Source organism: Myxine glutinosa, chromosome 14 (assembly GCF_964187855.1).
Source record: "Myxine glutinosa chromosome 14, kmMyxGlut1.1, whole genome shotgun sequence".
Taxonomy (NCBI): Eukaryota; Metazoa; Chordata; class Myxini; order Myxiniformes; family Myxinidae; genus Myxine; species Myxine glutinosa.
This window is the reverse complement of record NC_136274.1, coordinates 19,784,820-19,799,211: the sequence shown is the minus strand read 5'-3', so window position 1 is coordinate 19,799,211 and position 14,392 is coordinate 19,784,820. Positions and strand designations below refer to the sequence as shown.

At 44.4% G+C, this 14,392-nt stretch overlaps 1 protein-coding gene across 2 annotated transcripts in view; it reads right to left on the bottom strand.

Moving 5' to 3' along the window:
• Positions 1 to 11,385: 11,385 nt before the first annotated feature.
• Positions 11,386 to 14,392, bottom strand: part of NUP58 (nucleoporin 58) — a 42,384-nt gene continuing 39,377 nt past the window's right edge. For both annotated transcript variants that reach the window (XM_068135237.2, XM_068135238.2), the window contains one exon: positions 11,386 to 12,505. In XM_068135237.2, the coding sequence (XP_067991338.1) occupies positions 12,330 to 12,505 (176 nt within the window). In that variant the 3' untranslated portion in view covers positions 11,386 to 12,329. The remainder of the gene's footprint in view (positions 12,506 to 14,392) is intronic.

Here is a 14,392-nt window from a genome sequence, read left to right as displayed (position 1 = left end):
TGCTACAAACACAAATTTGGTACCAAAATGTGCGGAATGATGACATATATATCTGTAAAAACCATTTGTGATGTAACAAAGGCTTTTGTGTGACCTACAGGCAAAAATAGTCGAATTTTACTCAACAAATCAGCTTCGGGTTTACCAATAAATATCAACAAAAACATTAATTACTTCAAAAATATTGGACTTGCAGACATACTTGTTACATCAACATAATCCAAGTTTATTTACCCTTTGAAAAATATATCTAATGATATAATTGTCACTGAAATGATATAGTTATAACTGAAATCATATGTCGCCCCACTAATGCTGACCGATAGAAATCCCGAAGCAGATATGCAACATGAAGAATTGACTTAGGATTCTGACACAATTGTGAAAGTGACTTTTATAGACATCATGTTGATATAAGCTATTTCACATATGACGATAATGAATTCATAACATGCACTGTAACTTATGTACATCTATTACATGAAGTAATACATGTAATACATTTAAAAGTTCAGTCACGCTCTTCATCGGTGCTGTCGTCAAAGACAACAGAATCATCAACATTTGGACAATCGTCTGCACTACACGAGCAGAATTCAGTGCAGGTCAGTCCTGCAGAGATACAATGACATGTTCTGCTCTGCCTACAGTCATCGTCGGTGCAGTAGAGATGCGTGAGATCTCGAACCTCCCTTGGGGCTGCATCCTTTTGGAACATGACAGGCTCAAGTTTGTTGTCTCTGACCTGCCATCCATTACCATCGGGGTTCCAAAGTACAGGCTTCGCTACATGGCTGTGGGTCCATATCGCCACCTGGTAATTTGCTCGCTTCAGATGTTGTTCGAAAGCATCGTCTGTTGGTGGGAAGAGAGATGCCCGTTTGTCACTTGTGCAGGCATAAACATAATGAAGTTGGTCGAGTGTGTGAATTGACTTTGAACCATACAACGACAGAGCATATTTTGTGGCAGTGCTGACGACATTGGTTGTATCTCTGGTTTGGCCTAACCGTGACAGTGGTGCCAAGTGTGCAATGTTTTGCTTGAGTTTCGAATATGCAGTGCGTTTCCCGACTTTGAACAGTGAGGAGGTTGTGTCACAGCCACTTATAGCATGTGATGCTGGCAAGCAACTTGACGTATCCTGACCGATGTCGTCCGTTATTCTGTTGACAGGAATGAATCTCTGACGATTCGTTGTTTTTGTACAGTGACCTGCATTCATGTACACTTTGGTGTCCCCAAACATGCCTTTCCCACAGTAATAGATGAGTAGGACCAACACGTCAGTGTCATCACATCGTACAATGACCCTTGAGTGTGTGCTCTGGCGAGATGGATAGCATGTAGCAGGAGCCGTGTGTCAGCCTCCTCATGTGTGCTGAACAATTCAGGTAGTTCCCGGATGCCTCTATGATCCACAACTTTAACTAGCAGGCCATCGTTAAAGCCTCCTGCCAGTGTGACAGATTGGTTTTCCTCAAGCTGCAATTGGGCGGCTACTGTCAAGTAACTGCAGAGGAAATCGGCAAGCACTGATTTGTTTGTGGTGTTCTTCAGGAACTTCCTGTAGTTTGGAACTGTGCGTTGTCCATCGATGACATATCTGGGTGTTGACTCTCCACCAGTGCGACGTTCTCTTTCCAGCTGCTTGATAGAGAGTGGTACATCATACCTGTCAAAAACCAATGTAACTGATGTCACACCTTGGTTACTAGCAAGCAGTGACTGAATCTTCTGCATTATGGTACGTCCGAGATCATCAAATGTGTCAAACTGGGCTTCATCAAGTGCCTGAAGTAGTGCCATCCCATCAATGACATAAGCAGTATCATGTTGGTCAGAGGGTTCGAGCACCTGGACTTCCTCGCAATTAGCTTCTAACTTCTTTGCCAGATCCGCCTTGTTGGTTTTTCGCATTGTCCCATCATTGTTGAAGAGGGACGGTGGCACAGGAGCCAGTTCATGTGTCAGGACTTGTTCCAGACTGACATCGCGTTTCTTTGAGACAGCAAGCAGCCGCCGGAAAAGTACTTCTGAATCCACCATCAATTTATCTCGTTTGTTGGTTTTCATGGGTTTTGACATGTCCGCAAACGTTGGTGTCTTTGTTCGTGAGTCTGTTTCCCAGAAACTCTTGGTTTGGTCAGCAAGAAGTCGCTTTTCGATAAAACTTTTGTTGCATTTCTGGGCGTCTGTTAAGAAATGTCCAAGTCCGTTTGATACTTCTTGTGAAGCAACCTGGCCTGTGGCGATGTTGACCAATTCGTCAGGTATAGTACATAGGTCAAACGGATTTTGTGCGTTTGATACAAATTCCGTGATCTTGGTAACATCTTGTTCATCCCTTACCATCCTTGTCTTTCCATGCTCAGCGTGGTTTGTGGAAGCTACTTCAGTGTCCCCATCACAGAGTTCTTTAAAAGCTGTCCTCAGGTTGACAAATGGCGATCGTCCTCAGGTTGTTCTTCATAACACCTTCATCACTACAGCTGGTTACATTCGTGTGTGATTTCTCACTGGTGCACCACTGAATAAAGTCGTAGAGTGTATTAGGAACGAATTCTGCACAGTGCTGAATATCTGTTTCCTCGACAGGTGCATACATATTTCCAACATGCTCGATATCAGCCATGTGCTTCCTCAGGATACCAGCTGCAGCATGCAAAGTATGCATTTCACTATCTATGGCTGATGGTACATCAGACGGGATGTCTTCATATTCTGGTTCATCAGTCATGCTCTGCAGAATCGTGGCTTTTCTCAGGGCATCACCTAAGGTCACAGAAGAAGAGCATATGATGTCAGTGTGGCCATCAAATGTTACACAGACTATTTGGTCACCATAATATTTAGTTAATCGCTCCTTCAACTTCCAAGTTTTATACTGTTCTGCATTCGTGGTACCCAGTGAAACCAAATATCCAACGTATTCATCTTTCAGATGAACGAGGGGTGTCACTGTCTTAGTTTTGGAGAACACAGTTTGTTCCAGATAACATTTCAGTTCATCAAAAGCTTCATCATGTAATGTGTCCATTGTTTCCTCTCCTGATTTACGAATTGCAGCAGTGATGTTCCGTTCTGAAATATAGTGTGAATAGCATAACCTGTGGTACTTGGCATCATAGGCGAACAAATCTGGAAAGGCAAGCATGCGCATGTGTATTTTATTGTCTTGTCTTTTGTCAGCTGCTGCCAGAACTTTTTCTCTGGTGGACTGTCCAGTTCCTGTAGATACCGGTGTAAGCGTGTTTCTGGAAGTGTTGGATTTTCCACAAATGAAGCAGTTAGTCCTGATGTCAAACCCAGCTGTTTCATTTCTGCTGATTCTTGTGTGTTCTGCTGCCGCAGACGTGCATGGTTGCTGGTCACTCTCACTGGGGTTGGATGTGGAGATATTTGACTTGCTGGTATACTTGGCCCGACACGATTTGTGGAATGATACTTTAAAATCAAGACTCAATATGTCTTGTTGCAAAGGCCAGATACTTTCATAAACGTCATCTTTTCTGATTTGACTTGCTTTGAAGATTGCACTCAAACCATTAAATGTTGGGTTCGTTACAACTTCTTGCTTTTTAGGGTTGAGGGGTTTAAAGCATATGATGCAGTGGTCAGTGTCAATTTTACGACGCTTCACAACAGGTGGTTCCAGATCCATAATTGCAGATCAATTGTCAGCACAAGCATCTGAAATGAAATAATTAAAGATAAGTATATATCAGTCGTTTTAGAAAAAGGCAATCAAGCTCAAAATTGATTTTCTGCAACTGGATTTAAAATCATTCTTGTTTGGTTAATGCATATACATGTATTATAAATTAATCAATGTCGGTTACTTTTAGGGGGGGTGACATATGGTTTCGGTAATAACTCTATTAATTCAACTGATTTATCTTTACGAGTTATATTTCTAAAAAGGAGAATGATAGAGGGTTATTTTGATGTAATATGTAGTAATACAACTCAAATACTTATGAAGAAATTAATTGTTTAGTTGATATTTATTGGTAAACCCGAAGCTGATTTATTGCGCAAAATTCCACTATTTTTGCCTGTAGGTCACACAAAAGCCTTTGTTACATCACAAATGGTTTTTACACATATATATGTCATCATTCTGCACATTTTGGTACCAAATTTGTGTTTGTAGCACCAGTATTAACAAATATATGAGCCAATATGAGCCAAAATCTGTGGCGATTAAATCCATTTTTGCAGTCTGCAGTGGTACATATGTAAACGTGATTTTCAAAATGTTGTGCAATGATCTCAGGTTCACAACCATGATTTTCTAACTCCCCAAACATCCCTCTTCAAGAAAAAATAGGTTGTGACTTGTTCTACCGTGGGTAGGGGTTTCTCACATTTTAGGCCCCTTTTTTAATTTTGCCACTAGCCTAGTAGGTAAGAGTTGGTGGTGAACAGCTGTCTTAAAAACCTGGAGGGAGGAGAGAGTGGGAGTTTGTTCCAGAGGTGGGAGTAAAGAGGAATGAAGGAGTGAAGGTGAGCAGAGTCTTGATTTTGGCAGTTTCACAAGAAGAGGGTTGCTGACAGATCTTGTGCGTCCTGCAGGAATATTTGGGGGACAGAGGACAGACAGAACAAGGGGAGCAAGGCCGGAGAGGAGTCGGTGGAAGACAAAGACCACCTACCTGCCTGCGGTGAGGGAGAGAGAGAGAGAAAGGCCCTCAGAATCAGCTTCAGAGGGAGATTCCAATGATTCTGAATACTTTGGTTTCAACCACGTGAAGCCGAGTTAGGTGAGAGGCAGGGGCACCGGCCCAGAGGGGAGAGAAGTATTCCATTGAGCTGCGGATGAAAGCTTTGTATCGATTACATGATACATACTTGTACCAAGTTTGACTTAGTTCCCTTCAGCTGTTCTTAAGTTATCGCGGTAACGAAAACCTATTACAGACTCTGACTTTGACCTCTTGATAGTGGAATTTATTCAGTTAATCATGGCATCATAATACATACTTCTAAATCACACCACTGGCTCACAAGTTATTGCGGTAATAGGATTTTTACCTAACATGACCTCTGACCTTTAACATCATGACCCCAAAATCTAATCAGTTAATCTTCACCTCATTGTACATACCTGCACCAAGTTTCACTAATAATCCTGTCAGCTGTTCTCAAGTTATCGCGGTAATAAAACCAATCACGGATGGACGGACAGACAGACGAACAACCCAAAAACATAATGCCTCTGGCGACTTCATCGGCGGAGGCATAAAAAATTAAAATATATTGTTCTGCAGAGACAACGCCATGTGAACAGAAAGTATGGTAGACTTGGGAAAATGAATGAATATGTTATGGGGTCTTCAGACCAGAAAAGGGGCTGTAGGAGATGGAGAGACCAGTGATAGACCAATGACTCAGTTTCATCACGGGAGATTCCAATAATCTTGAAGGCCTTAGTTTCCATGGCGTCAAGGTAAGCAAGAGGTGAAACAGGGGAGTCTGCCCAGAGGGGAGAGCTGTACTCCATCAAGCTGCGTGGATGAAGTCCTTGCAGGTGGATAGAAGTTCAAGTATGCAAAGGAAGGACTTTGTAGGATGGAGGATGCCCAGTCGGTGGCTGGCTTTGGAGACCAACTTTGAAATGTGGTTTGTCCAAGACAGATCATGGCTGATGGCGATACCCAGGAGATTGCATGACTGAACTTCCTCAAGAGGATTGTTAAGATGGATGAGGAGGGCTTGCTCGAGGCCCTTTCAGAGAGATGTGAGATTGCCAGGATTGAAAGACATATTCCAAGTGTTTGACCAGCTTGTGAATTTTTTTCAAGGTCTGAAGAGAGGGAAGAGGCTACAGCCTGCCATTCTGAAGGACAAGGGATGTCACAGCAGAGGGTGGATTGATAAAGAGGATTTTCCAGTTAGTGAGATCATTTATGAATGTCACGAATAACACTTTGACCAGAACACTGCCTTGGGGCACTCCAGCCTTGACAGTGAGAGGGGATTAAAGGATTCCATTGGGAGCCACACGTTGGCTACGAAAGTAGAGGAAGTCAGTAAGCCCCATGTGGCGTTAACCTTGGATAGCATAGGGAGAGGGATTGGAGAGTAAGGCGGGATACCAGACTGTATCAAAAGCACAAGATATGTCAAAAGAGACGGCCCTGTTCTCATGTCTGACATTGAGGGCCTCCATCCCTGTTGGGGCAGTAAAAGCAGCACGTCCAAGGTGGAATGACCTGGTCTGAAACCAAATTGGTGATACGAGATGAGGTAGTCGGAGAAAAGGAAGGATTTCATATCAGCTGCAATGATGGATTCCATGACATTGCTGATGGTTGGAAGTAAGCCGACAGGTCTGTAGTTAAATGGGATCAGTTTTTGCACCTTTTTATGTAAATCAGTGATGTTGGTGGATTTTGAAGCAGATAGAGGATGACCTCGGGCAAATGATTGGTTGAAAAGGCCAGAGAGGAAGTGCAAGAGCAGCAGAGCAGGATTTTAGAACAAGTGAGCCAATGCGGTCCGGTCCAGTAGCAGTCAGAGTCGATGGTTGACAGAAACTTCCTCTTCTCAGGTGAAAAATATACAGTCCAGGAGCAGTTGGGTATTGTTACGGATTCGTCACTTCCGTTGTGGTGGTTTTCATCCACTGTAAATATTTCTGATTCCATGTACTATTATTGTTTTCAAAAGGTTTATTGTTCATGAACTGTTTTCAAAAGGTAAAAAAGTTAATGTTAAAAGAAACAGGAAACCGGATCGGGAACCGGACGACTTGGAGGAAGAGGAGAAAAGATGGCGGAGCGAGTGAGTCGGACGAGAAGGAGCCGAGCTACTTGCGGTCTGGAGCGAACGTTGGCGAGCAAGAGTCACGAGTGAACTTTTGGGTTCCCGGGAGAGGGATTCCTGCGACAGAGTTGTCATCGCTGTGACGGATCAACCTGCGTGTCAGGTTTTTGGCGGTGGATTCCGAGGAGAATTATCGCCGGGCCGTTACGTCTTGAGAATGGGTCGTCGGCCATTTTGACTCACACGCTTCGCGCGTCGAGCAAGGTTTTTTTTGCTTCGTCAGCCGTTTTCACCGCTTTCAGACGTATCTGGTGTGTGTGTGTGCACCGTGGCTTCTGAAGATTAATTTGCGGTTCGCCGACTGTGAGCCATGAAAGTCCATACCCGAGGGTGTGATTTCCCAGTCGCCTTGAGGGCGCCTTTGTGCAGCTTTGGGCTGTGTGACTGTACTTGCCATCCGCATGGGATTCTGGTCTCGATTGGACATCGTTCTGGCGATCGCTGGAGCGAATCAACTTTGGGCTTGAAGCCGGGAATAAGAGACATTGGGGATGTTCTTGTTTCACTCACTTGGAGCACAGTGAGTATCACACTGTATATCACAAAACTGATGGTACCATCATAGGACATATTGATTGTACTTTTGATTACTATTATTGTTGTACTGTTATTCTTGTGTGATCTTAATACAATATTTGTTTGTGAGTAACAATTGGGGTGGCTTCTCCATTGATCTTTGACATACAGACCAACACATTTTTCTGCAGTGACTCCTCTCGGGGCTCGGAGGTACACCGTGACCAGGGGGTCGGGGAGGAGCACGTAACAGTATGCCTGGGAAAGTGGGTACAGAGAGTGAGGGGTTGTGGGCCACAAGATTTGGAAGCAAGCACCGAATTGAGACATCCAGCCTTATGAGCAGAGTCATCTAAGGTGCCATTTGAAGAGGGAAGGAATGGAAGGGGAGAATACACCAGAGACAGAATTAACAAGACATCACCAGGTTTTCGAGGAAGGACACAAGTTTGAAAGTTCATTCTTGAGGTTGGACAGATGTTACTTTCTGGCTTTCCTGAGTACACGTACGTACGTACACACACACACACACACACACACACACACACACACACACACACACACACACACACACACACACACACACACACACACTGGACTTTATTTTTTGCAGTAATGTTATCGCTGGAATGAAGAGTTGCTTTCAGATAAATGTCACATACCCTTTGACCATAAAATCCAACTAGTTAATCTTTGCGTCACAATACACCTTTGCACCATGTTTGGTTTAAAAAACAAAAAAAAATCCCTTCAGCTGTTCACCAGTTATCCCGGTAACAAAATCATCTGGCGACATAATGCTTCCGGCGACTTCATCGGCGGAGGCATAAAAAAAGGATCACAGCCATGTGATGTGATACCATGTAATGCAGGTGAAAGCAGAAAAAAAAATTCTCTGTCTCAATAATTGCTCAAGGGGTAGATCAATCTGCCTGCCCCACCTCACCAATCCACACTGTAGACGGAAGCCTCTCAGCGAAAGACACATGAAAGCCCGCTTGGAGTTTGCAAAAAAGCACCGAAAGGACTCTCAGACTGTGAGAAACAAGATTCTGTGGTCTGATGAAACCAAGATTGAATTGTTTGGCTTCCGTCTGGCCACTCTGCTATAAAGCCCAGATCGGGGGAGTGTTGCAGTGATGGTTGTCCTTTTGGAAGTTTCTCCCATCTCCACACAGGATCTCTGGAGCTCAGTCAGAGTAACCATTGGGTTCTTGGTCACCTCTTACGAAGGGCCTTCTCCCCCGATTGCTCAGTTTCTCCGGGCGTCCAGCTCGAGGAAGAGCCCTGGTTGTTCCAAACTTCTTCCATTTAAGAATTATGGAGGCCACTGTGCTCTTGGGAACCTTAAATGCAGCAGAATTTTTTTTTTGTCGGCTTTTCCAGATCTGTGTCTCGACACAATCCTGTCTCTGTGCTCTGCAGGCAGTTCCTTCGACCTCATGGCTTGGTTTTTGCTCTGATATGCATTGTCAGCTGTGAGACCTTATATCGACAGGTGTGTGCCTTTCCAAATCATGTCCAATCAATTGAATTTACCACAGGTGGACTCCAATGAAAGTGTAGAAACATCTCAAAGATGCTCAAGAGAAATGGGAGGCACCTGAGCTAAATTTCAAGCGTCACAGCAAAGGGTATGAATACTTATGTCAATGTGATATTTCAGTTTTTCTTTTTAATAAATTTGCAAAACTTTCCAAAATCCTGTTTTCACTTTGTCATTATGGGGTATTGAGTGTAGATTGATGAGGGAAAGAATGAATTTAAACGATTTCAGCATAAGGCTGCAACATAACAAAATGTGAAAAAAGTGAAGGGGTCTGAATGCACTGTATAAACGCATGGCATCTAAAAAGAAGAAAAGAAAGGCCACATTGCTCGGGCGAGATTCCAAACATCCGAAATTCCTAGTCTGAGCACAAGATGGTATTTTATTTTATTATCTCTCACTCTCACTCTCACTCTCACTCTCACTCTCACTCTCACTCTCACTCTCACTCTCACTCTCACTCTCACTCTCACTCTCACTCTCACTCTCACTCTCACTCTCTCTCTCTCTCTCTCTCTCTCTCTCTCTCTCTCTCTCTCTCTCTCTACGCTTATTCATACACCTGATCACAGGTTTGAGAATGTAAAATAATGCGAGGCAGCAATCATCAGAACCAGTGGTAATAAAGACATTCTGTTAATGCACCGCCAATGCCATCCAGGACCCACTTATCAAAACAGGATGCCATTATCAAAGTGGAAAGAAAAGTAGGAAGAATGATGGAAAGTTTTACCAAGCAATTTATTTTTAATTAAATATACGTTTAGATGGTTTTTTGGGGGGGTTAATTGTGAAACTTGGATATAAATCACATGAATCGGTATTTCAATCCAAAATACAACTGGAACGGCACTCGGTAGAGCACGTACCTCCACCAGGCTGAACAGTTTACGTTTTGTATCCCACCTGCAGGCCGGATCTGGAGCCAGACCTGAACCGGATCTAATCTGCTTGTTCTTGTCATCTAACTAACTCAACCACCAGGTTTTACCCCGAATCTGTCCACAATATTTTGAGAAATCCTGCTCATAGACACGCACATGTATAGGCTCATGGGAAGATTAACGACATAAGAGAGAAAGTTATCATCCTGACAGAGGGATGACGGGGGAACAAATCGACAAAGACCAAGCAGTCAAACAAACGAACTGGGGATGAGGGAGGAAGAAGAAGCCTGCAGGCAAGAAGAGTGGTCGTTATCAAATGCATAATCGACTGGGATTCTGATACAAATGGCATCTGCTGGTAGCTTCATGACTCAGGAATAACCTTCGTACTGATGCAGTGCCCCTGGACATTTGGGCAGCAATTTACAATTTGTTCAAGGTGCTGGTGACAAATCGCCTTCTCTTTGTGGACCTTCAATGCCCAACGGCACCAGCGTTGGCACAGTGGGATCGTAGTGAGCGGACTTCACCCCCAACTGTGGAAGGACTTCCTCTACAAAGCGATACCGACAAAGCACCAATCGGGTCGAGAAGCAAAGCGAGACTTGATGACTCAGAGGCAACTGAGTACTGAACTGATGAAGTTACCTCCGAGGGCCTTTCACTTACTCACCGCAGGCAGGTTGGTGGTCTTTCTGTCTTCTACCGACTCCTCTCTGGCCTTGCTCCTCCAGCTCTCTATGGGCTCTGTCCCCCAAATATTCCTACAGGTCGCACAAGATCTGCCTGCAACCCTCTTATGGTTAAACTGCCAAAATCAAGACTCTCTGCTCACCTTCACTCCTCTTTTCTCCCACCTCTGGAACAAACTCCCTCACTCTCTTCAATCCCACTCCTCCCTCCAGGTCTTTAAAACGGCTGTTCACCACAATCTCTTATCTTCCCCCATCCAAAACCTTGATCTTTTCTACCCCCGCTAATTTCACCCCAAATCCACTTTTTTGAAATACCAACTTCTTTCCTGGAAGTCCTTGGTGTCCTTGTGTTTATACTTCTCCCACCCCCCCCCCAAACCCCCCCTTCCCACGCCACCTCCCCCCAAGCCCTCTCCCTCCCACACATTCCCGATGTCCCTGTTCTCAAATGTTGTGTTTATGTGCTTCCCCTTCTCTCCCCATCTTGTCTACCGCTCCCCTTTTTATATACTTTGTTTGTCTGTTTGATTTGTTTGTGTGATAAATGTTAGCTCTTTCACAAGCCTCGATTATGTATACAAAAAAAAAACAAAAAAAAACTACGCAACCTTCTGTACCATCTTGTCAGATGCCATGAAGAGCGGGTAAATGCACGGAGTAGAAGAAATCACATGGTGGAATTGAACCCGGCATGAGACGGAGGTGGGCTGCAGTCTTGAAGCCTTGGTGGGAATACTGGAAATGGACTGCCTCGCGGGAGCAGTTCCACATGTGCAGTATTGTTACTTTAGACATGTACTTCTAAAAAAAAAAAAAAATGTCCACTTCAAAAAAAAACAAAAAAACTCCAAATAAATAAATTAACACACAATTCAATACAAACATTATGCAACTTTCACTCATCAAGGCCGCAACATTTAAATTTTTAATATTTGCATAGTCAATACACGTAAAACAGGAAGGCAAGGCTTATGTGATGCCCTTGTGAAGCAAATGTGAAAAATTCCCATTTCGACTTGCTTTGCCAAAGAACTAGCCCTGGACTCTATCTCAAACGTTCAGCTATTTATTTTTAACGCTTCGATCAAACAAACCTTTCGACGCTTAGCTTTTTCCTGCACCGCTTTATTCTAGCTGTGGCTTGGTCACACATTCTGTTCGGGAGACTCGGATGTGGGATAAAACAGGAGGGATTGTAAAGTGAATTAGCTATCAAAATCAAATAAACTGACAAGGTCAATCAAAAGCGTAATCTACATAACAGGTGTGCAAAAAATAAGGAATGCCCACCTCCTCTCCCCCAAAACCTGGACACCACTTTTCTTTCCCCCAATCTCCAAACACTAACTATATAACCCTCCCAACAGTGCAGGCTCGTTTTCTTTCCAACCTTCCCTTTTCTTGAGCAACCACTCCCGACGGAATACAAAATGCGTGTGCACAATCACAATTGCACCCACCAAGTGTACAAGTGTACAAGTGTACAAGTGTACAAGTGTACAATCCCACCAAGGGATTGTGCACAATCCCACCACAGAATGCACAATCCCACCAAGTGTACAATTTCATGAGATGATGTGGGGAGAGCATTTAAATTAAACGTGCAATCGATGACGCACAGGCAAACGATAAGGTAAGCCTGCAAACAGGTACTATGGTTTCGCTGCTAAATACCATGATGAGGTTGACAGCGAACAATCAAGAACATGTGTTCAAAATGGTACACATTCTTACATCAGACATTAAACGGTATTGCATCTCCTTGTGGAGGTATAAAAGCAGAACCACAAGGAAAAAAAGAATTAATCTTAAAGGTTTCACACCGCCCTCTTCCACACTGCCGCAGCCGGATCACTTCTTCCCTCGCTTGTTACCCGGTGGTGGCTTTTTAAGCTGCAGAGGCTGTACGGCCGCGAGGCTAAGGGAAGGGGCGTTGGACGTTGTATTGAATGTCAGGCCAGCAGACTGTGCCATGCCAGGGTTGCCAAAACTAAAACCGGTTGAGGTTCCGCTTGTAGTCCCAAAGCCTATATGGGATGTGGGGGTGAGTGGGAGGGTTTGGGGCGAGGGAAGCAAAGGAGAAAGAGAAAAATGGTCAAAATATGTTTTGTTAAAGTTACACCGATAAGTTGTGCAAGAACGTCTCCAGATGGAGAGAAATCAAATGCAGCATAAAGGGACTTTCAGTAGGCCCGAGATAACAGCTCAAATATCGATGCAGTTTCACAATCGCTTGTTGCTGGGAAATATCAAGTACGATGGCTTCGCTCACATGGTTCCTGAGACCAAGTGTTTGCTGCATGAGAGAGCTACTTATGCCTAGGCCTGCCCCAGTTTAATGCACACCTCTGGACTTCCACAGCTAATGCATCTGCCCTGGCTGACGGCAGAACAACTGTAATGGAAAATTACAAGTCATCCCCACAGCTGACCACCACCACCACCACGTGGTGCTATATGCCACACATGGCAGTTGACAAACAAATTGTTTTTCAGTTTTATTATATAGATAGATTTTAAAGATGTCAAAAACGTATGAACCAACAAAAAGCAAACCCAAAACTGGCATTATTACAGGAGTAAAAATAAAGAAAACAAAGAGGAGTGACAACGCAAGGTGAGATATGCAAAGAGAGGAAGGCCAACTCTACACTCTGCAGAACTACCTAGATATAAACAGTCTTCCTTGTGTTTTGCAGAAAGGGAGAAGCATTAATGTGCGTGTGTGTGTGTGTGCCGTCCCTTGGATGGGCATGAAACTGGGCCTCCGGTCTGCCATCACTGGTTGGTGGACGTTAAAGATTCAATGGTGTCCTTCACAAACAGTAGGTGAAGTATCGCCAGCACCCGGTAGGTATTGTTATCTACAAGGTAGGGTAGAGTTATCTACCATAAACAGTAGGTGTTCCCCCTCCATCCCCTCCCTTATCTCAAACGGCTACGCAGACCAGGTCATTCTACTTTGGACATGTTGCTTCTGCTGTCTCAACAATGGATGGAGGTCCTCAATGCCAAACAGGAAATCAGAGCTGTCTCTCTTAACATATCTCGAGCCTTCGATACGGTCTGGCACCCCACCCTGCTCACCACTCTCCTCCTATAGTATCGATGGAAATCTCCACGCATGACTTGCGGACTTCCTCTCTGGTCGTAGTCAACACGTGGCCCTGAATGGAATTCTCTCATCTCCCCTTCCTGTTCGGGCTGGAGTTACCGAAGGCACTTTGGGGCCTTTGGGTGTTCTGGGCCCTTTGCTTTTTCTGGTCTTCATTAATGATCTCTCCGACTCTCTGGAAAATCCTCTCCATCTCTTTGCTGATGACTCCACTCTCCGCCGCTCCATATCTCAACACTCAGATCGGTAGGCAGCAGCTTTCTTACTCTCCGCAGACCTTGACGATATCTCAAACTGGTCAAACAAGTGGAACATGTCTTTCAATCCTGACAAATCTCACACTCTCACTTTGCCTCTCCAAAAAGACCGTCTGGACAACCCTCCCATCTACTTTCTGAACAATCTGCTTTCTCAACAATGGATGGAGGTTCTCAATGCCAAACAGGAAATTAGAGCAGTCTCCCTTGACATATCACGTGCCTTTGATACGGTCTGGCACCCCGCTCTGCTCACCAAACTCTCCTCTTTGGGTATCCATGGAAATCTCCACGCATGGCTGGCGGACTTCCTCTCTAGTCATAGTCAACGTGTGGCCCTGAATGGGTTTCTCTCATCTCCTCTTCCTGTTCAGGCTGGAGATCCCCAAGGCAGTGTTCTGGGCCCTGTGCTTTTTCTAGTCTTCATCAATGATCTCTCTGACTCTCTTGAAAATCCTCTCTATCTCTTTGCTGATGACTCTACTCTCTGTCGCTCCATTCTTCATCCCTCAGATCGGCAGTCTGCAGCCTCCTCACTCTCT